The sequence below is a fragment of the Hippocampus bargibanti genome, linkage group LG01 (assembly GCF_051943395.1).
Source record: "Hippocampus bargibanti isolate YZ-2025 linkage group LG01, ASM5194339v1, whole genome shotgun sequence".
Lineage (NCBI taxonomy): Eukaryota > Metazoa > Chordata > Actinopteri > Syngnathiformes > Syngnathidae > Hippocampus > Hippocampus bargibanti.
The window spans coordinates 30,327,613-30,354,488 of record NC_142734.1 but is presented as its reverse complement, the minus strand read 5'-3'; the positions used below and the strand labels follow the sequence as shown (position 1 = coordinate 30,354,488).

Sequence of the window (26,876 nt, the reverse complement as noted above, 5' to 3'; positions counted from 1 at the left end):
TATATATATATATATATATATATATATATATATATTTATGTGTGCTCGCAATTGGGAAGTAGTTCAGGGTGTCCCCCGCCGACTACCCGAAGACGGTTGGAATAGGCTCAGGCCTGCAACCCTAATGAGGATCAGTGGATTAGAAAATGGATGGATGGATTGACGACTTGCCAGTTAGACCATGTTGAATAAATATATATTTTTTTGTCCAATCAGAGTTTAGTCTTTTTGTGTTGCCATGTCAACATTATCCACCTTCCGAATCTGTACTGCCGACTGATGCAACTTATACAATATTCACAACGGGGCTGTTTGTTAAACCAATTAAATTTTAAATTCGGAGCAGGGGGGCTTAGCGGCCTGTCGTCACATCTGAATTTTTCCGTCCTTTGATTGGTATGACTAACAAAACCTGGACAGTTACTGTATGTGGACATATTGTAATATTAAATAGTCACGATGTTTCATTAAATACCTGTAAAAAAACGTTTTGTCATATGATGACAGAAATAAATGAAACATGACAGCTGTGGTATTAAGAGGTGGACAAAGTCGGTCAAAACCCGCATACATTTCTCCATGCAAGACTAATAAAGGCTAATCCTATCCAATTTCTAGGCTAACATTTTTAACAAGGTTGCCGATAAGTACATATGCTGTTATACGTCCATTTTTTGGTTCATTTGACAATGTTTTTGTTTCATTTTCTCCCCACGTCATGTTTGATGCTCTTTGTTATTTCTCTCTGCAACACTTGGAAAAGCTAAAATGGTCCTAATTTCATCATTTCTGACAGGTCTACATAAAAACCGTCAGGACTTAGGTTAACGCTCGAAGGGTTTTTCTGAGCATGTGAATACAGAGAGAGAGTACAGTGAGACCTAAACTTACAAACACCTCAACTTACAAACTTTTTGTCTTACTAACGTCAAATTTATGAAAATTAAACCTTATATAAAGCACTATTTTCGTAATACACACCCACCACGGCGGGCGGAGTGATCTTCGGCGGAAGCACACGACCGAACAGCACCAGAGGTTAAGTTACCAACAGTCCTTATGGAAGGTGACTCTCCTTCCATAAGCCATCAACGACCATCAAAAAGGTCAATAAAACTTTATTTTACAGCACAGTTTATTTTTTTAATTACAGTCGTCATGTAATGCGCCTCTCTTTCCAAACAGCAATTCCCTTTGACCTTCGACCTCCAACGCCATTCCACCAAGCCATAAACGACCATCACAAATGTAAATAAAGTGACTTTATGATACAATGCAGTGTATTTCTTTCCTTGCAATACAATAGCACATTTATTATACATAGAATAAGGTATGTTGTGTGTAGTTTTAAGGCTTATTTAGTTGAAAAGTATATTTTATGGAAACCCGGGAACTGATTATTCCCATTTTAATGGTTTCCTATGGGAATTTTTTTTTTAGATACACACTTTTCGCCTGTCTGGGAACCAATAAGTTTGTAAGTTGAGGTCTCACTGTACTTGAATTAGCCCTTTCGACTGGGGGGGGGGGGGTGTCAGGGCAGCAGCCTCAAATCTTTTGTGGGAGATGGAGGGGTTACTATGAGTAAGAATTTCTATTGTCGCATTCATACACGTGTATTTTGAAAATGAACTTGTGTGTGTGTTTGTGTGCGTTTGCTGGTGCGTGCGGGCGGCTCGCATCTCACTCAGTCAATAGCTTGATCTCATTGGCAAGCAGCGTGTTGAAGTTGTAGGCCGGGTCGGGCAGGACCGAGTCGGAGGCTTGGCAGGGGGGCGACTGAGACGGCTCGGCCAGCTCGGGGTCGCTCTCGCTAGAAGTGGAGCCCACGCTCATGTTGCACACCGCCTCCGGCAAGGAACCGCCGACAGTGGGCACGGGGCACACCTCGGGCTCGCTGCTGGTCTCGCTGGTGCTGGACACCACCGACAGCAAGGACATCTTTCGGGTGAGGCGGTTGGGGAGCATGGACAGGGCGTAGTCGGCCACAATGCCCGCCACGTCCATGCCGCACGCCTGGTCGAAGGCGATGAAGCCCACGTTGGCGTTGGCCTCGCACACCACGAAGGAGCCGTCGTTGAGCTGCAGGAGGTCGATGCCGCAAACGTCCATGCCGAGGATGTTGGAAACTTCGGTGGCCAGCTGCTTGCCTTGCTCGCTCAGTGGGCACATCATCCCCACGCCACCTTGATGACACCAAATACACATTCCTGGGTTAAAGAGTGTCAAACTCATTTTTTTGCCGTGGGCCACATTGCAGTTACGGTTCCATCTCGGGGGCCGTTATGAATATGTGGAAGCCATTAGAATGTTTAATGCCCTCCACATATTGCATATAGAGCACACAACAAATTAAGGAATAAGTATTTTTTAAATTTGAAGTAAAACATAATGAATGTTATGGTAGTTTACATACGACAATTTGAAATTTTGGTTCAGGCTTAAGCTCATCATCATGACACTTGATATGCTTGATTTGCTTTCGAGGGCCGAATAAAAAGATCAAAGATGAGATCCGGATCTTAAAATTATGTTCATGTAAACCAGGGGTGTCAAAGTCATTTTTTGCCACGGGCCACATTGTAGTTATGGTTTCCTCTCGAGGGCCGTTATGAATTTGGGGAACCCATTAGAATGTTTAAATCCCTTCAAATATTACATTTGCACACAGCAAATTAATGAATAACTCGTTTTCAAATCTGAAGTCAAGAATAATGACTTATTGTGGTTGACATCCAAAAATATGAAATTTTGGCTCAGATTTTAGCAATCATCATGGAATTTAACAAGTTTGATTTGCTTTCGCGGGCCGAAAAAATGATGTGGCGGGCCGGATTTGGCCCGCGGGCCTTTACTTTGACATCTGTGATGTAAACGATCAACAGCACCTCCTTTTTTGCACCGTGGACCGTTTTAATGTCAGACAATATTTTCACTGACAAAAAAAAAAGCTATGATATGACTGTGGTATTTTATGAACATAATAATAAACAGGGATCATTACAAGAGGAATTTACTATTTGGCCACAATGCTCTGCGTGGTCATGTTTAAACGTGCCTTCAAAATAAGATAACACTACAAATACAAATACAAAGTGCATGAAAAATGTCAGCATCATTACACATTACGCAGCGTGGGAATCTCCTGTAAAGATAAATATGTATTTTAACTAGGACTCTTGATACTGTTGATTACCATATTTCCAAGTGTATAAGGCGCATCCCCAATGAATGGTGCATTTTCAAACTTTTTTACATACAGTATATAAGGTGCATCAGACTATAAAGCGTACCTTCATTGAATGACATGATGAAAAAAAGTTTTCAATATGTAAGGCACACCACATTATATGGCACGACAGTAGAGGCATATGTTTTATATGTCCCAGCAAGCACCGCACACTACTTCTTCAACGGTGAGGGGAAATGGATTCGGTGGCTGCAGACAGTAGTTGCGAGACCTGTTGTGGCTCAACAATACTTCACATGTAAGGTGCAAGGTTATCTTTTGATGAAAATGAAGGCTTTTGGGTGCACCTTATACAATATAGCCTTATTTTCGGTGAATAGCGTAGACTGGTTCTCTCTCTGTCTGCTGGCTGGGCCTTTTCCCCCTTCCCAAAGAAACTTTCCAAAGATGTTTTTTTAACTCATTTTGCTAGTCCCTGATTTTCATTTTTAGCAGAAAAATCACGTGATTGAGAAGCGCGCCTTCAACTGTGTTAAAAGTGACACACTGACAACGGATGTAACAGGGAATTTGGTATATTTTATGTTGCGTTGCTGCTGGTACAGGAGTATTGTATTGCGTGAAAAGCCTACCAAGAGAGCAGTTGCTCTGCATCCGTCCATCGGTGGAGCAGCGCAGCATAGAACCGATGACCCGGCCACCCACCAGCACCACACGTACATCACGTCCATGTGATTCTTTGACATACTCCTGAAACAAGTAGGGGGTGTCGTGACGGATCAGGTGGCACAGGTCTGTCAGGTGGTGCTTGTCCCGTGCCAAGAATACAGCTTTGCCTGAGGGGCAGGGGGTAGGTGGGGCCAAAAAGAACACAAGGTACAATTCTTTTTCATTCAGCATAAGCAGACTTTTGGAATTGACCTGCAAGCGATTTGACTTTTGAGGAACTTTAATTGAGGTTTGATATCTTATCCAAAGTCTTTCAGCTAAACCTGCTGAAAACCTCCTTTCTCAGTTCCTCTTCTCTCTTAAAAACTGAAATAAAATAATTAAAAATAAAAAATAACACAAATAAACAACTAAACTAACACACAAATAAATACATACATAAATATATTAGTAAATAAATAAATAGACGAATAAATAAATAAGAAAATAAATGAATACATAAACCAACATAAATAACAAATGAGCAAATAAATAAATAAGAAAATAAATGAATGAACACATAAATAAACACACAAAAAATAAACAAATAAACAACTAAACTAACACACAAATAAATACATACATAAATATACTGTATTAGTAAATACATAAATAAAAAAGCAAATAAATAAGAAAATAAATGAATAAATACATAAATAAACACATAAATAAATGAGCAAATAAATAAATAAGCAAATAAATGAATGAATACATAAACACACAATATATAAACAAATAAGCTATAAAAATACACAAATAAACAAACAAATAAATACAGTATGTCAATAAATGAACACATAAGCAAACATATAAATAAATAATTAAAACACAAATAAATAAATAAGCAAACATATAAATAAATAATACACAAATGAATAAAAATACATAAATTAACATGCAAATAAATTAACAAGACAATAAATAAATAAGCTACTAAAAATGCATTAAGAAATAAACAATTCAACACGTCAATAAGCAAACATAAATGAATAATTAACACACAAATAAATAAACTAACACATAAGCAAACATATAAATAAATAAACAAGCAAATAAATGAACAAACACATAAATAAATAAACACGCAAATAAATGAACAAGCCAATAAATAAACACATACATAAATAAATAAATGGCTCACGTGCTTTTCCTAATGGAGACAAACAAATGCTTCTCACATAGGAGAGAAAAAGTCTCTTTTAATTAGCACTTCTTCTTGCCAAGGCCTCTGACCCCCGGTACGAAAGCAGGGTCTAATCGTGTGATTGTGTACGTGTGTGTACGTGTGTCCAGTTGGGCAAGCACAAAAACCGCGTATGTAGAAAGCAAATGAAAGTAAGAAATCACTGCCATGGTTTGAAGGTGAACTCATGCACGGCATTTGGAACACAACACAAACTTGCAAAATGTTGACATCTGCTTCCTTGAAACCATTTATTCCCTGACTCTTGTTGGGCCCAAAATTGGAAAAAAAAATAATTATTCTTCAGCACCATATGAGACGTTTGACAAAACAAAACGGTAGAACCCTTTCTTTTAGTAAATTGTCAGACCTGGCAGAGCCGCACCCCGCACCCCCTCTCTAGTCCCCTGTTGTGTGCCATCACCTCATTTCCTCTAAGCAGCATTTTAGAAAAAAAATGTGTGTGTCATTAGTTATGTCACAGGCATTTGGAGCGTGCTTATGTGACTGAGCGTGCCACGCTCTTTATTTTACGGTGATATATTTATTTATTTATTTTGCAAGGTGGTTGTTGCTTCGAGTAACAGGCACCTTTTTTTTGACAGAAAATTACATCCCAGCATGCCCGGAACATTTGTCGTCACTCGGTTCATTTTTCTTTTGCAACATGGCACTTACAGTGTCACGAATAACCCAAGAGTGGAGCGAGTGCTTTCATGGTGTCAGAGCACATTATTAGTCATATTTGTTTAGATTTAAGGTGACAGGGATGGTCTGCATCAGACACATTCAAAGTCCGGCCCGGGGGCCAAGTGTGGCCCGTGGTCGATTTTCATTCGGCCCGCAGCCGAATGAAAGTCAATAACGCCAGCCGTTATTGACCCACATGTAGAATGAAGACATTGGGCAGCAGCGCTGCTACATGCGTGTGCTCAGTGCGTCCTTCTATGGACTCAATTAGGAACAGCACTGAATGAGCCCCCTAATTTTCTAAAATGGCCACAGTGCGGGCCGATGTGTTCAGGATGGGTGGAAATTGGACTATTTCTTCACTGAAATACGCAACAACTATGTCTGGCTGATTTGTCAAGTATCAGTGGTTGTTTTTAAAGAGTTCAATGTGAAGCAATTTATTGAAATTAATGACCTGTGTGTGTTGAATAATGCCATCTAGAGGCTCGATTAGGAACAGCAAATTAAAGTGACTGAATGAGCCCCCGAATTTTCTGAAATGGCGATTTTCAACATTAAAAGAAAAATCTAAAATGGCAAAAACCTACAAAAGAACAATTACTTCTGTTACAAAAAAAGTTAGTGTTAAAGAAAGTGGATATTAAATTTCTCAATCTCAATTCAATTTTGATATGCATGTTTCAAATGAACCAAAACACATGCTTAATGTAAATAAAAAAATCACATGTTCAAGACGAAATGGCTTGTTGAAATTTATTTAAATTAATTGCTGTATTATGTAAAGAACATACGCCACGTTTCCCCCCCTACATTTTTAACACATCAAAAAGTATGGACACACCTTTGCAAAAAGTATGGACAGCCCTGAGCTACATAACTGTAGCTGTATGTCAACATTGAGTGTATGCATTACGTGCGTGGAGACGTGGAAGCTTCAGAGCAACTACACAAATCTTAAATATCTATTTTCTGAATTGGTTTATTCTCACGAGGGTCACGTGGCATGCGTGAGCCTCCCCCAGATGTTTTCAGGCAGTAGGCTGGGCATACCCTGAACCGGTTGCCAGCCAATCGCAGGTCACACAGAGACGAACAACCATCTGAGGTCAGACTCACACCAATGGCCAATTTAGAGTGTTCAATTAATCTGCCACGCATGTTTTTTGGTATGTAGCAGGAAAGTGGATCACCCGGAGAAAAGCCACGCAGGCAATACGACATGCAAACTCCACACAGGGAGGCTGATAGCAGGCTGCCTCCATTGAACACAAACTTGCAGGCCCGTGAAAGCGAGGCATGACGCATCTGTCTTACCTCTGTGCCCACGCGCGTTCTTTACCACAACCGGGTAGCCCAGCGGCTCTGCCTCGTCAATCATCTTTCGGAAGTTGTCATGTCCACCTGAGAAAGAACCACATAGACAGCAGCACCAGATCACACAGAGGAAGGCAACGTGTTAAAGGAAGCTTCATTGGATCGGCAAGTTCAGCAATTGCAACTGTGACTGGGGTAGGGGATGAGGAAAGGAACACGTCGCCATGGCAACAGAAGTGACTCAAAACAGCAGTGTCACGGCGCAGCGAAATGGACGAGATTGGAAGTGAGCGGTCGTCGGAATGGCCTGAAATCAAGTCGCCGTCACGCTTTCGCTTTGGGTGCATTCGCTCGTGGGGCAATTCTAAAAAGTGTCATGATGAAATGCGTTCAGGACAACAGCAACAACAAAATACAAAACAGAAATGGTTCATGTTACTAAACATACTGCGGAGCCAGTTTAATTCCTTCCTTGTTTTCACATGGCTCAGCGCTCAAATCTGGAATCCATTCAAGCGAACAGATGTGATCCACTCGGTCACATGGCTTTTTCCAAACACGCTGATTCACATGCTTTCAACCCGAGAGAGAGACAGAGAGAGAGCGAGAGAGAGAGAGAGAGAGAGAGAGAGAGAGAGAGAGAGAGAGAGAGAGAGAGAGAGAGAGAGAGAGAGAGAGAGAGAGAGAGAGAGAGAGAGAGAGAAAGAAAGAGAGAGAGAGAGTGAAAAAGAGAGATGGGGGCAGAGAGATGGTGGGAAAAGAGATACATCAAGAGAGAGAGAGAAAGAGAGAGATTGAGGGGGTGAAAGAGAGAGATATGGGCAGAGAGAGAGAGAGATGCGGAGAGAGATACGGAGAGAAAGAAAAATCAAGAGATAGATGGGGACAGAGAAAGAGATAGAGATAGAAATACGTAGAGAGAGAAAAGAAAGCGAAAGCAAGAGACAAATGGAGGAGAGAGAGACAGAGAGAGAGAGAGAGAAAGAGATAGATGTGGGAGAGAGAAAAAGAGATACGGAGAGAAAGAAAAATCAAGAGATAGATGGGGACAGAGAAAGAGATAGAGATAGAAATACGTAGAGAGAGAAAAGAAAGCGAAAGCAAGAGACAAATGGAGGAGAGAGAGACAGAGAGAGAGAGAGAGAAAGAGATAGATGTGGGAGAGAGAAAAAGAGAGACACAGAAACAAGCGTGAGAGAGAAAAAAGAGTGAGAGAGATGGGGGGAAAAAGACAGAGAGAAAGAAAAATCAAGACAGATGGGGAGAGAGAAAGAGATAAGAGATACATAAAGAGAGAGAAAAGAAAGCGAAAGCAAAAGACAAATGGAGGAGAGAGATAGAGAGAGAAAAAAGAAAGAGAAAGCAAGAGATAGATGTGGGAGAGAGAGAAAGAGAGAGAGACACAGAAACAAGCGTGAGAGAGAAAAAAGAGTGAGAGAGATGGGGGGAGAAAGAGATGGGGGAAAGAGACAGATGGGGGGAGAGAGAGAGAGAGAGAGAGAAAAAAAGAAAGAGAGAGAAAGCAAGAGACAGATGTGGGAGAGTGATAGATAGATAGATAGATAGATAGATAGATAGATAGATAGATAGATAGATAGATAGATAGATAGATAGATAGATAGATAGATAGATAGATAGATAGATAGATAGATAGATAGATAGATAGATAGATAGATAGATAGATAGATAGAGAGATAGATAGAGAGAGAGAAAAAAGAGAGAAAGAGAGAGAGAAAGATGGCTAGCTTATTTTGTTTTGAAAAGTCACAAGGGGACAGCGGGTCAGGCAGCAGGACTGTTACATAAGTTCGTCCGTCCGTATCCTGGCTGCGTGGATTGCCTGGACTACACCGAAGAGAGAGCAATGGAATGTAGGCCAAACCGCAGCAGCCTTGTTTCTCTCACTCCCTCTCAGCCTGAATCAGGGCTGCGCTCTTGTCAAATGGGATGTTTTGATTTGCCAACGGTCAAATCTTTCACCGTTTTGAAAGCTTTACTGATCTGTTGGAAGACACGTGGGATCATCGCATGACGGCAAAAGTTTCTCACAGTTCACTTTGCAAAGTTGCATTTTGTCAATTGTTGCAGAAGCAATGTTCTTTTCAACACTTTGCGGAAAATATTACAACAAATAAACCCCACGCACACGACAGATGAGGTGTAAAAATACCCTTTTCTACTAAATGACATGGATGCATGACTGACTCACCATAGGAGAAGGTATCGGGCAACGGTATGCCGTGGCCGGCGAGCTCTTGAAAGGTCCAGAATTTGTTGACACAGTTGAGGATGGCCTGAGGACGGTTGATCAAACGACAGCCCATCTTCTCCAGGTGACGCAGAACGGTGATGTCGCTGTCCGACTGCACCCATGGCGTGGGCACTCGCACCACCACCACTTGGGGATATGATGTCACCGTTTCTTGGTCCACTTGTAGGCCTAGAAAGTCAGAGATGAGGTCAGAGAGTCATTTGGTGAAGTGAAAAAAGTCCATGCATGTTTTGACAAGCCAAATTTAACACATAAGATTCTTCTACTGGGATTCGGGCCTCTTCATGAGAACACTTTTTCACTCTTTATTTATCTATTTATTCATCGGTTTATTTATGTATCTATTTATCTATTTTTTAATGTATTTACTCATTTACTTTATTTATTGTTTATTTGTGTATCTATTTATTAAATTATTTACCTATTTCTTTCATTTATTTATCAATTTATTTTTATATATCCATTTATTCACCTATTTATTTATTTATTTCATATTTATGTATTTATTTTATATGTATTTATGTAATTATTTATGTATGTATTTATTTATTTATTCATCTGTTTATTGATGTACCTATTTCTTAATTTATTTACTAATTCGTTTTCTTTTAGGTATCTATTTATTTAATATGTATTTATTTAATATATGCATTGATATATTTATTTAATATTTATGTATTTGTTTACTATTTATTTATGTATTTATCTATATTTAATTATATGCTTATGTATCTATTTATATATTTCTTAATTTATTTACCCACTTATGTATGTATTTATTTACCCATTTATTCATATGTTTATTTATGTATTTATGCATTTATTAATTTATTTACCTATTCATTACCTATGCATTTATTTATGCATTTTTTTATCTACTTATCTATTTATTTTATATTTACCTATTTATTTGATATTTATTTAGTTATTTTAATGTATATTTTTCTGCCTAGTGGAGAACTGCAGACATCAGTCAGCATCTGCTTTGGCTTCTCTCAACTATGCCACGTTTCAGAAAGAGAAACGAGTTGTGTAAGTGGCTGGTGAAATTTTACGGAAGCCATCATCATCTCCTGGTGGAAAATGTGACCGTTTTCTGGCAGACGCCCTCCAGAGTCATCATCCCTGAGTCAACTCTCGGTTGCCAGTTGGCAGAGTTAAGGACACGGAAGCGGTAGTCGGTCACAAGGCTGGCAGTGTTAAGCTGTATGGAGCCAGTGCTAGCGGAAGGTATGATTAGCTGCAGGCCGTTTTTAACCATCTTCTATCTGGTTGTGCTGGCAGATACTTTGAGGGTGTCGGGCAGAAACTTTTTGACTGAAATCCTGATGGCATATCGGTATGTTTTAATTTGTTTATTTGTGTCAGTAAAAACCTACGCAGGTTGAACTTGATTGTCTAAAGCAGTGTGTCCAAAATCGCCAAATGCGGCCCATGGACAATTTTCATCCGCCCCGCAGTCTCCGTCATAAAATCAAAAACGTCTGGCCCGCATGTAGAATGAATCCATTGGGCAGTAGCGCTGTTACCCGCGTGTGCTAAGTGCTGACATCTAGAAGCTCAATTAGGAACAGCAAATTAGTATATGTGTCATTGACTGAATGAGCCTCTCAATTTTCTAAAATGGTAATTTTCTACATATAACTTTAATGCTCTAAAACGGCGACAATCAACAAAAGAAAAATTACTTCTGTTTAACTGTAACCAAAAAGTTAGTGTGAAGTTAAAGGACAACCGACGTCTAATTTTACAAATTATGGACACAATTTGTCCTGTTGTGTCCATAATTTGTAAAATGGCTTCAAATGACTTCTACTGAGCGTATTTTACAACGATTCCACCGCATATAGCTATATTTTACGTTTTAAGCATCGCGCTGAATATTCCGGAAGTCTTGTTTTTAAGTTGGTGACGAGTCCGTACGTGACGTCACTGAAGGAACGCCCCTGACCGAAAAAAAAAGACCCATTGTAGCAGTCCTTCCATCATGTCAATGTATTTTGTTGTACTTGTTTGGTCTGAAAACCTCGTGTTGCACCAAAAAGCCACCAGAAGAGGGCGACCAAGCTCTATGGAAGGAATTTATCAGCCTGTGGAAATGGGCTGATTAATACCTCACAGGAGCTTAGACGCCATTTTCTGCCTCTTTTTGGGTGATAGAAAGCATATTCTCCGAATCTGAAGCCATTGTTTTGATTCTCCAGCAATGCAAGACGTCTTGGCGTGACGTCACGACCTGGGGGTGGGACTTTCTGAAAATGCCCAATTAGCAGCTCGATTTGTTGCATATTTTGCACACTTTAAGTAATTTTTATTGGTGTTTTGCATTTGAATAAAAATATCACACCTTTTGGGTATTTTAGATGCTATAAAACATTTTTCTGATGTCAGTTAGGAAACAAAAAACCCGATGTCGGTTGTCCTTTAAGTGAATATACAATTTCAAGTTTGAATGTCAATTCAGTTTTGATATCCATGTTTCAAATTAAGCAAAACACATGGTTAACAGAGCTGAAATTATAATAAAAAAGCACATGTTCAAGACAGAATGTCTCACTGAAATGTATTTTAATTAAATGCTGTATTATGTAAAGAACATCCGCCAAGGTTGGCACCCCCTATATTTTTAACACACCAAATCTGGCCCCCTTTGCAAAAGGTTTGGACACCCCTGCTCTAAGTCTAACAAGAGGGCTTGTTTACTGTGACAGCGACACGCTGGACGCAGACTCTATTGTGTCCCACGTTCGACAATGTGAAAACAAATGTAGACATGCATTGGGGGTTTTAGTGGGTGCTGTTTGGGTGAGTATCAACAAACAAATCCCACATCATAAGGCCTATTCAACGTCACATGGTGAATGAATTTAAGACAAACAGAGCGCAACGGCATTCAGAGAGATCTCAGGGAACACGATGTGACTCATCAGATGGGAGAAACCATGTGGACACACCACTGTGTTATAATTTTCATTAGCCAACAAAATCATTCCAGTATGCCTTGGATTAGATTCCACAAGGTTCTGGATCGTCTCTGAATGGAAGCAGTGCAATCTTTCAAAAATATTCCATCATGTGGTAGAAAACAGTCGCAATGTCGATGCTGTTGAAAATCCCTTTTGTATGCTCTAATGACTGAACCAGTCATTGGATTTCTTGCAAAAAAAGGTGGATGGTTGAAAGGGAGGACCACATTTTATGACTATTACGACGAATCATACAACAGATCACTCCAATGTGACTTTAGGAATTTAGATTTATTATGGAGTGCAGTCAGTCGAGTGCAGTGCAGAGGTCGTGTGACAGTGAATGGTTGTTTGTCTCTGTGTGCCCTGCAACCGGTTCAGGGTGTCCCCGCCGACTGCCCGAAGACAGCTAGGATAGGCTCCAGTATGACCCTTGCGAGGATAGATAACATTTTAAATGAATGAGTGAATGTTTTTATTTCAAACTAGCGTACTATATCCTGATGTTTCAATCAAATGTTCAATAAACGAGTCATATTTTGTCATACCGACAGTTGCTGACGATTGTTCTTTGTTTGTATTGTTATCACTTGATCAAGTCGCTTTGAACATTTGATAGAAAATAAAGTCATAAAAATATACCAATAATAAGCATAATCATCATACTACTACTACTACTACCACTACTACTACTGCTACTACCAATAATAATAATAATTAGAATCAAAATCAGAATCAGAATCATCTTTATTGCCAAGTATGTAGAACACATAAGGAATTTGTTTCCAGTAGAACACGCTGCACTAGTATCGTCGTCAAAAAAACTGCTAAGTGGCACTATACAGTTCCATTTAATAATAATAATAATAATAATAATAATAATAATAATAATAAATAATAATAATAATAATAATAATAATAATAATAATAATAATAATAATAATAATAATAATAATAATAAAAATAATATTGAAAAAAAAATAATAATAATAATAATAAAAGAACATGTCATTATCAAATCACATTGATTCCGGTATCAGACAATAGCCTTCAATGTCGTGATCGTATCGGAAGTGAAAAAGTTGCACTGGGATGCCGCAACCAAAAAAAAGGGGAAGTGAGTTCCTTCGGATGAAAATTTACAAGAGGACTTCCGTGGAAATAAAATTCTGCTAAGTAAGCAGTGTATGGACGAAGATATGTTTTATGATGATACAATTATTTTATGTGTAAATCTATACTTTACACCTGCCGGCATTCATAAAGGTTTATTCAATATATTATTGAGAGCAATTGTGCATCAGAGAGTACTGAGAAGATAATGAGAAGGGAGCCACCAGGAAAGGTCAAGGATGCCTTGTGGTCCTAACACATGCGAAGGGGACAAGCGTCGTATGTGAAAATGAGTGTAAGCCATAAAAACAAGCCAGACCCTCCTTACTTCCCCCCTACCCCCTCCTTCACAAAATCTCTGTACACAAGCAAAAGGATTCATGGTGTACTCTATTCAATCCACTCACACACTGGTTCGATTGTACTGGCACACTGAGCCATGCGAGTGGTTCTACAGTGGGAAGTGTAGAGAGCGGGTATCATCGCGTTGGACACACACTGGCTCTGTTTTAACTGTGCTTTTCTCCGTTTACAAAGGAACCATGTCGAGACCAATGGGGCAGAGTATTGATTAAGTCTTTTTTTATATATATATATATAAGGGGCCGCCATCTACAGAACCAGTGACATAAACTGACAAAAATCATATAACGTAAGACATAAGACACATACAGTCATGGAATCTTCCCCAGTTTTTCCACATACACTTTGTCGTTAGAAGCGGTTATGGATGACAGGGGAGAGAATCAAAGTGAACAGTAACTTTCAAGAATGTGACTCGCTGGCAGCTAGCTACCTGGTCTTGTTTTTATTTTGTGTTCTGTGTCGTTGGCTAAAGCAAAGAGAAATACTTTCTCAGGGACAAGATACTCAGGATCGGGGAACCGTTCGAACAATTTTAGTAGAGGATTGTTGTTCACCTTCATTTTGTTCGGATTTCAACATAAATTGTCCCTTGGAAAACGGAACTTCAATCAACCAGTCCTCGTGTTTTAAAACCGACATAAAAAATGATTGCAGGCGTGTTTGTATTGTTCAATCACGATTAAAAAAAAAAGCAGGCATTGATTATAATGGGAAATATTTCAGTTTTCTGGAACGGATTATGGTTGAAAACCAAGGTTAACTGTACATGTATTGTGGTTTGTATGTAGTTAGTAGAATATGAATCAATATGATTAATCCACCTGTTTTGAGTCATCTCAAGAGGCAGATTTTTCTCCCAAGCGATATTGATGTCAAAGTGCCCTCAAGCTCGCATTGGGAGTATCACTAATCACAATTTTTGTGAGCCGCGCAATGATATTTCGAGAGATTTCAATAATAGAGTTACATTAGCTAGCTGGCTTTCTAATGGCTATAAATCCAGTTAGCTATCAAGCTAATAGATGGCTATCTGTTAGCTATCTAGCTCGCTGGCTGGCTATCAATTAGCTATCTATCCAGCTGGCTATCTATTAGATATCTGTTAGCAAGCTGGTTGGCTGGCTATCTGTTAGCTATCTAGCTGGCTGGCTATGTATTAGCTATCTATCTAGCTGGCTATATATTAGATATCTGTTAGCTAGCTAGTTGGCTGGACATCTGTTAGCTTTCTGTTGGCTATCTAGCTAGCTGGCTGGCTATCTGTTGGCTATCTATCCAGCTAGCTAGCTGTCTGTTAGCTGGCTGGTTATCTATTAGCTATCTATTGGCTGGTTAGCTATCTGGCTAGTTATTAGCTATCTAATAGCTATATAATAGCTTTTTATTTATTTGAGTTATTCTGGGTTGAGTGAACGTTGGTGCATGTGGCTGCCGCTGCTCCCCCACAGAAAAACTGATCCAGTGACTGTAAAGTGACGTTGAGAGTTTTGAAAGGCTCTTACAAATGAAATGTATTGTTATTATTATTTTTTGGGGGGAGGGGGGTTGTTCCTGTGACATTTGCAATTGAAGTCTGAGGGCACGTTGACGTCCGTTTCAGTGTCACATAAAATGTCAGCCTCCTTACGATGGCTGATAACGAGTAGATGAATCACCTTAATTCTTATTCCATAAATGCAAGACCGATCAGAAGACTAGGTTCAGATTAATGGAGGCCCACGGAACAGATCGCGTAGAACATTTTGATCCCCTTTCATAACTTTACAGTCTTAATGGTCATAACGTTTAAAAAGAAGCGGACTAAAAATGTTTTTCCTTTAAGTATTTACCCTTTCATAACTTTGATGAAAAATAAGTGTGTCATTAAATCGACAAATATGACACATAGATGTTTTATATTTTACCATGTATCTTTTTTTTAAATAAGCAATGTGGAGTGTAAAAACACGAATAAGTGACAACATCCATATCAGCTAGCCAGCAGGCAGGATAGTGTGGAAAGATATAATATCGGTCTTTATGTGAGCGGCATTTAAAAAGATTTCCAGTTTCAAATGGGTAGAACTGGATAGCTCATTAAAAATATAGAGTGGAACAAATATAACCTCCATTTTGATTCTGATCTATTGTGCGAGCTGGTAGATGCGGAATGAGTGTCACATTTTGGCGTTGGAGGGTCATTAGATTTTGATTAAAGCTTATATAACATGACAGTTGTGCATTGGTTAATATTGGTTTCGGTCAGTCATTTGACGACATAAGGGTGATGCATTTGTCATCAATTCCTCTCCTTGGATTGCCCTGCGAACAAATCATGAGATGTGAAATGTCTCTGGCCCTTTTGAATACTGCGTTTGTAAATCATGAAGTCACCAAAACAGCATACGGTATGTACACGTGCATTTTTATGAGTACTCCTATCCTCAAATTGAAACAATCAACATGAAGTGAAACTTGAAACTGAGGTACATGATAGATAAACGCTGAAGTAGCGACATGTCACTGTGTTATCAGGGACCGCACTGTGACCAAGCCTAAAACGAATGTCAAGTTTGACTAGATTAGTGGAAATGCATACAGGGAAAGACGTATGTTGCTTGATTAATGGACATTACACACCACAGAAAATATCATCATGCAAAGGAATTTAAACATGGAAAATGGGGACATAATGTAGCGTATTAGCTGTGCCGATTTTCGTAAACAATAAACTCCATCATAGTCATTGACATCAAGATGCCAATTCCTGCACCCTTTTCGAATTCCCGGGAACGTTGCATCATCCGCATCAGCTGCTCCGTTAATCAGCCCACGGAGCATTTACATCAAGTTATATAATAATGTTCTATTGATATATCCCTTTCCCCAATAAAAAAGACAGTGTTTTTGAGTGAATAGGGGGGCATCCCCGAGAGACGATCCCTTTCATGACCATATTTTCCACATTAAAAGGTGCTTTGTAGTATAATGGGCACCTTCATTGAGTGGCCTATTTTGGAACTGTTTTTATATAAAAGACACATAGAATCGAAATTACAATAGTGGCTGACGTTGCATTAAGCATCAACTAGTTGGAGCTACGCTTAACGGAATATAATACAATACAATAACTTTTATAATTCAATAAAAAATAATTAATATGATGACATTATATATATCCCTGTGTGGAGTTTGCATGTTCTCCCCGGAGCCGCGTGGGTTTTCTCCGGGTCCTCCGGTTTCCTCCCACACTCCAAAAACATGCATGGCAGGCAGACTGACCACTCCAAATTGTCCCTAGGTGTGAGTGTGACTGTGACTGTTGTACGTCTTTGTGTGCCCTGCGATTGGCTGGCAACCAATTCAGGGTGTCCCCCGCCTCATGCCCGAAGACAGCTGAGATAGGCTCCAGCAACCCCCGCGACCCTAATGAGGAATAAGCGGTACGGAAAATGAGATGAGATGAGACATTATATATATATATATATATATATATATATATATATATATATATATATATATATATATATATATATATATATATATATATATATATATATATATATATATATATATATAGTCTTCTACTTCCTCCTTTTAATATATTTGCTGCTGTAAATGAAGAATTCCTCCATTGTGATAAAAATTAGCTTTTCTTCTCTTATCTTAACACAACTTTTTTTGCGATTCCGCTTTCATTAAGGCTGCAGCGTCAACTAAGCATTTTACAGAACAGGTAAAGTATTACGTCTATGAAATCAGAATATTAAGATATATATACCGTCCATCATATTCTAAAATTTATGTATGTATTTTTTAATTTTTGTTATTTATTGATGCATTACAGAATGGGGTTCACAAATTGATTGCAAATAATTAAAAAATTCCCAGTAAACAATTTTATATTATACATGCAACACTTTATTATACATTCAATCTAAATTGTATCATTTAATTTAATGATAATTCAAATCATTCAAAATGACAATGCTTTACTATTAAAATGAATATTTCATATGATAGATGCACAGTTACCCTATTCCTCAACTACAAAATATGAATGACTTGGCTCATCTATTAAAACTAATAATCAAACGCAGCCTTCGAACACTGCATTTTATCCACCCTTGATGAATGGTCGTGTCACAGGTGTGATGTGCTCAAGCTGTGTGTACTCCAACGCCAACCTGAAGACTTTGGGGATAAACTACATTTCTTCCTAGAACGCCTAATCCACCCATACGCTGCTAATCTGGGGCGTCAAGGCCTCAGGAGATATTTGCGCCGGGAAGGATTACAGGTAACAGGTCGGCTCCGCTTGTGTGCACACAGGTCTAGACGGTGCTCCACTTGGCTGGGAATTGGGTTCACCAAGCTAAACTGTTCTACATTAAGCTTTGCCAAAGAGGTTATGTTGTTTGTCATCTATTTGTTTGTGCTCTGAAGTATTTTCATATGTTAGGCATCATATATTATTTTAAGGGGATCCCCTTGAATTATTGGAAAGACTCATGTCAAATACTAGTGATATTGAATGTGTTTCAGACATACACCACTTTCAAAAAAGGCTCAAATAATCAGGTAAATACGATTTTGACCTGCTTGCATCAATTTGATTCAGTTCAAGAAAATGGGTAATTTACAGTAAATCATTGATAGGTTGGTTGTATCCGTACACTTTGATATCATACCGCCCAAAAACATGTGACTGCCACTGAGTATACAGTGAAACCTCAAAAGGTGGAACACCAACCATTTCAAGATGGTGGACCACCGCTGATTTTTTTTAGGCTTTGCATAAAAAAAATAAAAATAAACTGGAAAAAAATTAATACAATATACTGTATATCTATATCTAATGTATATGTTCTACATACATGTAGAGGTAGCTAGCATTTTTGGATGTGGCTAGCCAGACAGCGACTAGTACGCATTTTTGTAAAGCTATTTGGACACCCCACATTATGTTCAAAATCTTCTCCCAAGTGTCAGTACCAATGGCAGCAGACAACATTAACGTGTTAATTGAGACACATTCACATCCCTCATCCGATGACTCAAGTCCATTTTGCACTTTGCTGATGAATTCCGTGCATGTCTGTTGGGTGGGATCCTACTGTCACTATCACATGATAGTGCACAAGGCAGGGCTTTGAAACTCATGATATAGCGGGTACTTGCATATTAGGGGTATGCCGTTCGCATTTTTTTTTCGGGAAACCTATCCTCAGCTATTCAAGAAAAAGGTTGCCTACAATCAATTTCTGTAATACGGAATATTAAAGGACAACCGACACCTCCGGACAAGTTGTGTCCATAATTTGTAAAATCACTTCAAATGACTTCTACTGAGCGCATTTTACAAAGATTCCACCGCATATAGCTATATTTTATGTTTTAAGACTCACACTGAATATTCAGGAAGTCTTGTTTCCGAGTTGATGATGATGCCTGACGTGACGTCACGTCAGGAACGCACCTGACTGTTTGTTTGGTCTGAAAACTTTGTGTTGATCCGAGTTGATGGGTGAGGAGAACGGAACCAAAATTTGGATTCAAAAAACGGATTCCATAGGTTCTTGTTTACTTTCAAACTTGGCTGGTAATACACGAGGGTCACGTTATGCGCATTGGGATCTCTGCTCCACTGGTGAAAGGAGACTTTGATCCTCTTCTTTTTTCATCTCTCAGTGCTTCAAAGAAAAAGGCACATGTAAGAAGAGTTGTTCCAATTGCATTCTTGTCCAAAGGTGTTGCTTTGTATTTCGCTGTATCGCATTTGGCATTTTATGTTAAATGTTGTGTAAAGCGCCTCGTTTGTAGCTGCAGCTGTTGTGAAAGCGCTGCTATATGAAGACATATTGTCAAATAAAGAAAGAAAGAAAATGACCTACTGTAGTTTAAAATGTTTGATATGAACTATATACTGAATAATTAAAAAAAAAACGGTGTACTAGTTTGCGTTAAAAGGTTAACCATCACAATTTCTCACGGTAAAATAAATACCATAAAGCACTGTGAATTTCTACAATGCTAAGCAGAGCAAAATCACACTTGATTCTGATGTAATTAACAACGGCCTTTGTTCCGAGTCGTGGTCAGAAGAAATCTTATTAGCGACACGCTGCATCCCCTCGGTGACGAGGCGCTGGGAAAAAGTAGGTTAGGCGGTCACACGTTTGCATGGGCTAGCCGCTAGCCCATGCAGACCCCCCCTCCACCCCTCCTCCACCAACAGACCACTGTTAGGGGGAATGTGAGGTGGTTCCGTTATTCTGACATGAATTATACTTCGATAGGAATTGATCGGAATGCAAATTAAATAAAACAAGAGTCTTACAGTCAATATAAATTACATCCTTATTTAAACAAAATATTTCATTAATATAAAACGCACACATACCCCAACTCGACCTTCCACTCGTAATGCAAGTAGGAACAAACCATAGTAAAAAAACAACATTTAAAGTTGTGTCCATAATTTGTAAAATGGCTTCAAATGACTTCTACTGAGCGTATTTTACAAATATTCCACCGCATGTAGCTATATTTTACGTTTTAAGACTCGCGCTGAATATTCAGGAAGTCTTGTTTTTGAGTTGGTGACGAGTCCGTACGTGACGTCACTGAAGGAACGCCCCTGACCGAAAAAAAAGACGCATTGTAGCAGTCCTTCCATCACGTCAATGTATTTTGCTGTACTTGTTTGGTCTGAAAACCTTGTGTTGCACCAAAACGCCGCCAGAAGAGGGCGACCAAGCTCCATGGAAGAAATTTATCAACCTGTGGAAACGCACTGACTAATTCCCTACACGGCTTTGTCGCCATTTTCTGCCTCCCTCGGGTGCGACATTTCCCACGCGTGATGCCTCAAAATGAGACGGAATAAATTCTTTAATCAATTGCAAACATGTATGCTATCCTCTTCAAAACTATTTGAATCATATTCATAACTGGATGTGTAACAACAAAGCATATTCTCCGAATCTGAAGCCATTGTTTTGATTCTCCTGCAAGATGTCTTGGTGTGGAGTCACAAACTGGGGGCGGGACTTTCTGAAAATGCCCAATTCGCAGCTCAATTTTTTGCAGTTTCACAACCTCCCATCCCTGAGGCACAGCTCCCACACCACTCTCAACATCAAGGCTAATCTCATGTGAGGACCATCCACAAATGGACATAATAGCATCACGTCCAGTGTTTCACGATTCTTATTTTTATTGGTGTTTTGCATTTGAATAAAAATATCATACTGCGTGTTTTGGGTATTTTAGATGCTATAAAACGTTTTTCCGATGTCAGTTAGGAAACAAAAAAGTGACGTTGGTTGTCCTTTAAACAAAATATTTCATTAAAATAAAATGCACACATACAGCAACCCGACCTTCTACTCGTAATGCCAGTAGGAACAAACTATCGTAAAAAAAACAACATTTAAACTTGTGAAGAATGAATAGTGTTTTTTGTTATTTTGCTTTTTAGATATAATGAGCAGTGGTCAGCACTTCAATCTTTTAAGTCAAGGGTGCCAAACTCGTTTATTGCCGCGAGCCACATTGTCATTACGGTTTCCTCTTGGGGGCTGTTATGAATTTGTGGTAGACATTAGAATGTTTCATCCCCTCCACATATTACATACAGAGCGTAAAAATTAATGAACAACAAATTTTCAAATTTGAAGTAGAAAATAATGATTGTTATGGTTGTCTACATGGGACAGTGTGAAATTTTGGTCCGGACATTAGCAAGCATTATAGCACTTGATATACATGATTTGCTTTCGTGGGCTGAATAAAATTAAGGGGCGGGCCAGATTTGGCACCCGGGCCTTGACTTTGTCATCTGTGTTTTAAGTCATCATGCGGCGACTATTTTAGGCTAGCCCAGTTTGGTGGACAGTCTCCTGTTTTGGGAAGACCGCCGATGCGGATGTGGAACTGGCCATCGCGGCTTGGAATTGAAGCGGATTTTCATGAGCCAATCCTTTTTTTCGTTCATGGATGCAACAGCTTCTTGTTGTTTTCCAAATTAGCTTGTAGCAAACGTTTGCACATTTCAGCATTATGTATTAGCTTTGATCCTCTCCTCTTTCATCTAGAACTGCTTCATATAACAAAGAGGGTACAGGAAGTGCTTAAGAATGAATGACTCTGTGTGTTTGTGTTGTCATATTGATTTTTATTGTCATATTATTTGTTATTTAGTTTTTTTTTGTTCTTTTCACTTCAAGATGGCGCAGCGAGAGTGACTGCCTTTCCAGCAGCTCATGTATTTTGTTTTTCTACTTTCATTCCTTTGCTGCTGTGAAATGTAAATGTATCCACTGCGAGACTAATAAAGGCAAATCCAAATGTCTTTGATCTGCTAGTCAAAAGGACATTTGCTCCTCTTTCATCTAGAACTGATTCAAACAACAGTGTATGGAGTAAAAGTAGTTAAGATTGCACAACTGTCTGTGTCTTGTGTGTTGTGTTGTATTATTTTGTCATTTTATGATAAATGTTCTTTGATGGCGACACAGGCACCCTTAGTGGCACCTTGTTGTCTGGTTGAGAAGGAAGACGTTTCATTTGTACTGTATGCGCTTTATTTGACAAGAAAGTTGTAAACTTGAAGTCACAGGCAGGTGTCGCACAATCAAGATAAGCAAATTGTCGACGACGGGTCATCATGCGCCAAAATGTAATTGGTGACGGGATGCCAACGTCACATGCGTAAATTTACTCTCCAGTAAATTAAACTCAGCAGAATATTAACTCATTCCTGCTTGATGAAAACTGAATTTTATTGACTGAAATTGATACACACATGCAAGCACACACAGCCACTCCTGGTCACCCTTCAATGAGTTATTGTGCCACCCTGACTACGCCCCTGGTGAGTGCAACAATACGTGATATGCGACCGCACTTACCCAATTGTCCCTCGCTGATGGTGAGGACGATCTGATCCATGAGAAGCGAACGGAATTCCACATCCTCTTCGGCGCAGCGCTCCTTCAATGCCCGGAGGATCTGAATCTGGGGATACTCCTGGCTGATACGTCGGTCGGTCACGAACCAAAGGCGGGAGCACATAACGGAAGGCTCGTGGTCCCCCCTCCCTCCCCAAATAAAAGTGAGTCCAAAAGAGTTGTAGCTGCTATGAGGGGAGCAAGGGAGGGGGGAAGGGACACCGGGGGTTGGGCGGCTGTGAAAAATAGCACCGGGATGCTCACACAATGGAGCTCTGGCGCGGTTCGCCACGACCAAACAGCTCGAACGAAGACTCTTTATCACCTTTGTTTCCTTTCATTTGAGGCCATTCAGCAACGTCAAGACCGCGAAAAATGTCCGCCCAAACTTGTCTTTTTCACCGATTTATGGCCTTGAGGGCACGGAGCGAGCTCGCCACACGGTGTCTCCGGAGCGTCAACCGAGCGACGAACTCCCCCGGAAAACGAATCGCATATTCCTCGCCTCGCCTCCTCGGTGTTCCTTGGGCGGCTATCCACGAAGGCTTGGTGCTGAAAGGTACACGCGGCTTTATTGTCGCGTTAGACGAGTCGGACGCGATATGTATACAACTCAGCTCCTCCTCGTGCACAGCCAGGGCTGGTCCCAAAATAAAAATGATGGGAAGCTGTCAACCAATCACAATCCGCAGCCAGCGACCATGTTTAACGGTTAGCGGGGAAGAGTAGGCGTGGTTATACTCTAACGACCAATGAGAAGCGTTTTTTTTTTTCACAAGTGGGCCGAGCCTGGGTGAGGGGCGCGCAGTGTTAAGGCGTCACTCTGTGCGTGAAGTCAGCAGCCCGCGCTCTTCCTCCAGAACCGGTTCAGACCAGACATTGCGCCCAGGCGAGGATCTGGTGAAAGAATCAACGATACTTCCGCCGCTACAGGCTAAATACCAAAATGCCGTCAACGTCACGCGAACTGGCCGCTGTCTTATATGTTCAAGCATCGAATTTGCCTTCATATTATATTACGCAAGCACGTGAAAGCATCCGTGGAAGACAAACACATTGGCGTTCAAGTTGGAATTGTTATCCTCGACCGTGAACGCCCAAAAACAGTCGCTCCGGAAATTTGCAAAGGTCAAAGCGTCCAAGGCGGGATCCTGCTGGTCAAATCCGAAAGAAGTGTGCACAAAACAAATAATCAAATGCTGCAGGTGCAGCATAACTGCACCTTTGTTTTTGTGTCAATAAAACGTATTTTGAATGGATCGGATAGTGTTAATTAAAAAAAAAAAAAATTAAATAAAACATCAACAAAACGTAGGGGTATGAAGAATACAAACCTGTTTATAGCCCGTATCACTTGATAAATGCACTTTTGTATGACGTGTGCTAAGTTGTGTTATTGTTTTGTATGCCGGATTCTTTTTGAAGCGGCAGCCACTATGAGAGTGCTATATAAATAAAAGTGTATTTCAAAATGAAAAAGAACCATGCACTACTTAAAAAAATTGGCGTGATATTAAGACAAGTTTTATAGTACTGTAATTCATTGGGATTTTACCTAAACCCCATAAATTCGCCAAGAAGCAACAAAAATGTCCATATTAATTGATCTATATTTTTCAATATTTTATTTTTACTTTCATATCAGCTTCAGTTACACACTTCATCGTCTCTATACATGTTCCGAAACACTACTTTTGAAACAATTTTAGGTTTGTCACCCCTCACCACGATCGGAATGTGCTTTTGATTGTTGTTTGAACTTTCGGTTTCTTGAAATATACCCCCCCCCCCCCTTCCGTTAAAGTATACCCTCCCTTTCTGCCTCTGAGCAATTTTTGGACAGTTGACTCTTTCTTGTTTTGGACATTACTTGTGCTGTTTTGAAATGAACCAGATTAAGTGTACAGCAGCTATGCAAACATTATAAAAGCATTCTGATTATATGTACATGTATTTCAAACGCGTCGCATTTCAAGAGCCTTCAAGATTTATGAGCCCCTTCAACTACGCGACGTATGTTGCAACAGGTTTGTTTCAGACTACAGCGCCCTCTGTAGTACAAATCACAAATGTTGCTGCATGCTACGGTGCCATAAAAAATTGGGTGACCCTTCTCAAAGTTTCTCAGTTTCTCTACTTTAAAGATCTTCTTCTTTTCCTTTCGGCTTTTCCCTTTAAGGGGTCGCCAAGGCAAATCAGTGTCCTCCATCTTTAGAGTTTTGATCCGCATATTTGTTTTGGCCAAGCTTTTACGTCGGATGCCCTTCCTGACACAACCCTCTGTATTTATCCGGGCTTGGGACCGGCACAAGAAGACTTATGTCCCTTTGTGGCTACAGAACAAGCAACTCGCTCAGTAAAAAGCTCCCAAACACAAAATAGTCATCGGCACAGCAACATTCCAATATTCACCCATTATATTCAAAGCCTACTTTAAAGATCATAAACCAAATGTGAATATTAGACAAAGATACTCTACCTTCCAGAATGGCTTTCATTCTGGAACACTGAAGAGTTTTAAAGCAGGAATGGCTTTTTGTTCATCAGACAGCAGCGGATTCAAGTCCAAACTTTGACTTTGACCACTCCAAACCATCTTATTTTTCATTAAGGGACTCACATGTTGACTTGCTCAAGTCTTTCAGACCATTCCCATGTTTATTAATTAACTCATTGCCTGCCAGACGATGTGCAAAAATGTGTCCACTCCAGTGCCAGGGTTTTTTCATTGTCACTTGTATTCTACAGAATATTGATTACATACATTTAGGGTTACAAAAACATTCAGTACATCATAAGAAAACTTACACTCTTTTCTTTCATCAGAAAAAAGTTAATTCCTAAATTATATGGGTCTGGAGTTATATGAGTTTGAAATAAGGGGCTGTCCAAAATACAATGCAATACACACATACTGATTTATATAGCGCTTTAACAACAGCTGAGGCTGTAACAAAGCACTAACATGGAAAAAACGGAAACGCTGACTCCTCCAGGGAAAAAATATTGCCAGAGATCTGGCCAGACCTTTGTCGGCACCCAAGCAAGAAAAACAAAACAAAACCTGAATTAATTCGGGAATGGCAGTGAATGAGTTAATGATTGAGCATTTTCCTTCAATATATTCTGTTCTAGAGCACAATTGACTGTCACGGCCTTCACAGGAAGTCACGCATGTCCTGACGTAGCAAAGTAGCCACTATACTATAAAACCCCAAATCCAGTGAAATGGCCATGTTCTACAAAATAAAAAACATAATTGCAAGGAAGTAGGATACATGTATAAAAAGCAACCCTGAGAGAAGAAAAGAGGATAGATACGGAGATAAATGAAATGTATTATTATTATTATTATTATTATTATTATTATTATTATTATTATTATTATTATTATTATTATTATTATTATAGAAATAGAAACGGCTTTCAAAACTCAAGGTCACTTTACTCAACCCGGAATAACTCAAATAGATAGAAATCTGGCTATTAGCTAGCGAGCTTTCTAATTCAGTACTATATATAGCTAGCTAATAGCTAGATAGCTAATATATAGCTATCTAGACAGCTAATACTGTAGATAGCCAGCTAGCTAGATAGCTAATAGACGGCAAATGGATAGCAAATCGATGTTAGTTGACATTTTCATGTTTTATGATACAATGTCAACGTGTTGACTGCACTTTCTAAGCACTGAATTTATGTAGACAAAATATACATAAAAAAATACTAATAAAACCTCCCGCTTGACTTGCTTTTTTTCTAAAATTGGAGGGTTTGCAATTTGAAAATGACACTCGCCTGATTTGGGTTTGTTATGGAATGTAGGGAAAGAGATGCCCATTTCACGGTAAGATCAGAGCATTGTCATCAAATGGTGAGTATAGTTTTTGCTTCTTTGAATGTTGCTGTGCCGATGACCATTTTGTGTTTGGGAGTCTTTTACTGAGCGAGTTGCTTGTTCTGTAGCCACAAAGGGACGTAAGTCTTCTTGTGCCTGTCCCAAGCCCGGATAAATACAGAGGGTTGTGTCAGGAAGGGCATCCGAAGTAAAAGCTTGGCCAAAACTAACATGCGGATCAAACCTCTAAAGATGGAGGACATTGATTTGCTGTGGCGACCCCTTGAAGGGAAAAGCCGA

The 26,876-nt window shown here is 39.5% G+C and overlaps 1 protein-coding gene across 1 annotated transcript; it reads right to left on the bottom strand.

The window, feature by feature from the left end:
• Window positions 1–49: 49 nt before the first annotated feature.
• On the bottom strand, window positions 50–23,512 carry rimkla (ribosomal modification protein rimK like family member A). Its single transcript, XM_089009933.1, has 5 exons — window positions 22,700–23,512; window positions 9,298–9,528; window positions 7,089–7,175; window positions 3,823–4,026; window positions 50–2,186 (listed from the first exon to the last, which is right to left on the bottom strand). The coding sequence occupies exons 1-5, from the start codon at window positions 22,860–22,862 to the stop codon at window positions 1,684–1,686; spliced, it is 1,188 nt and encodes a 395-aa protein (XP_088866059.1). The 5' UTR covers window positions 22,863–23,512; the 3' UTR covers window positions 50–1,683.
• Window positions 23,513–26,876: the final 3,364 nt, after the last annotated feature.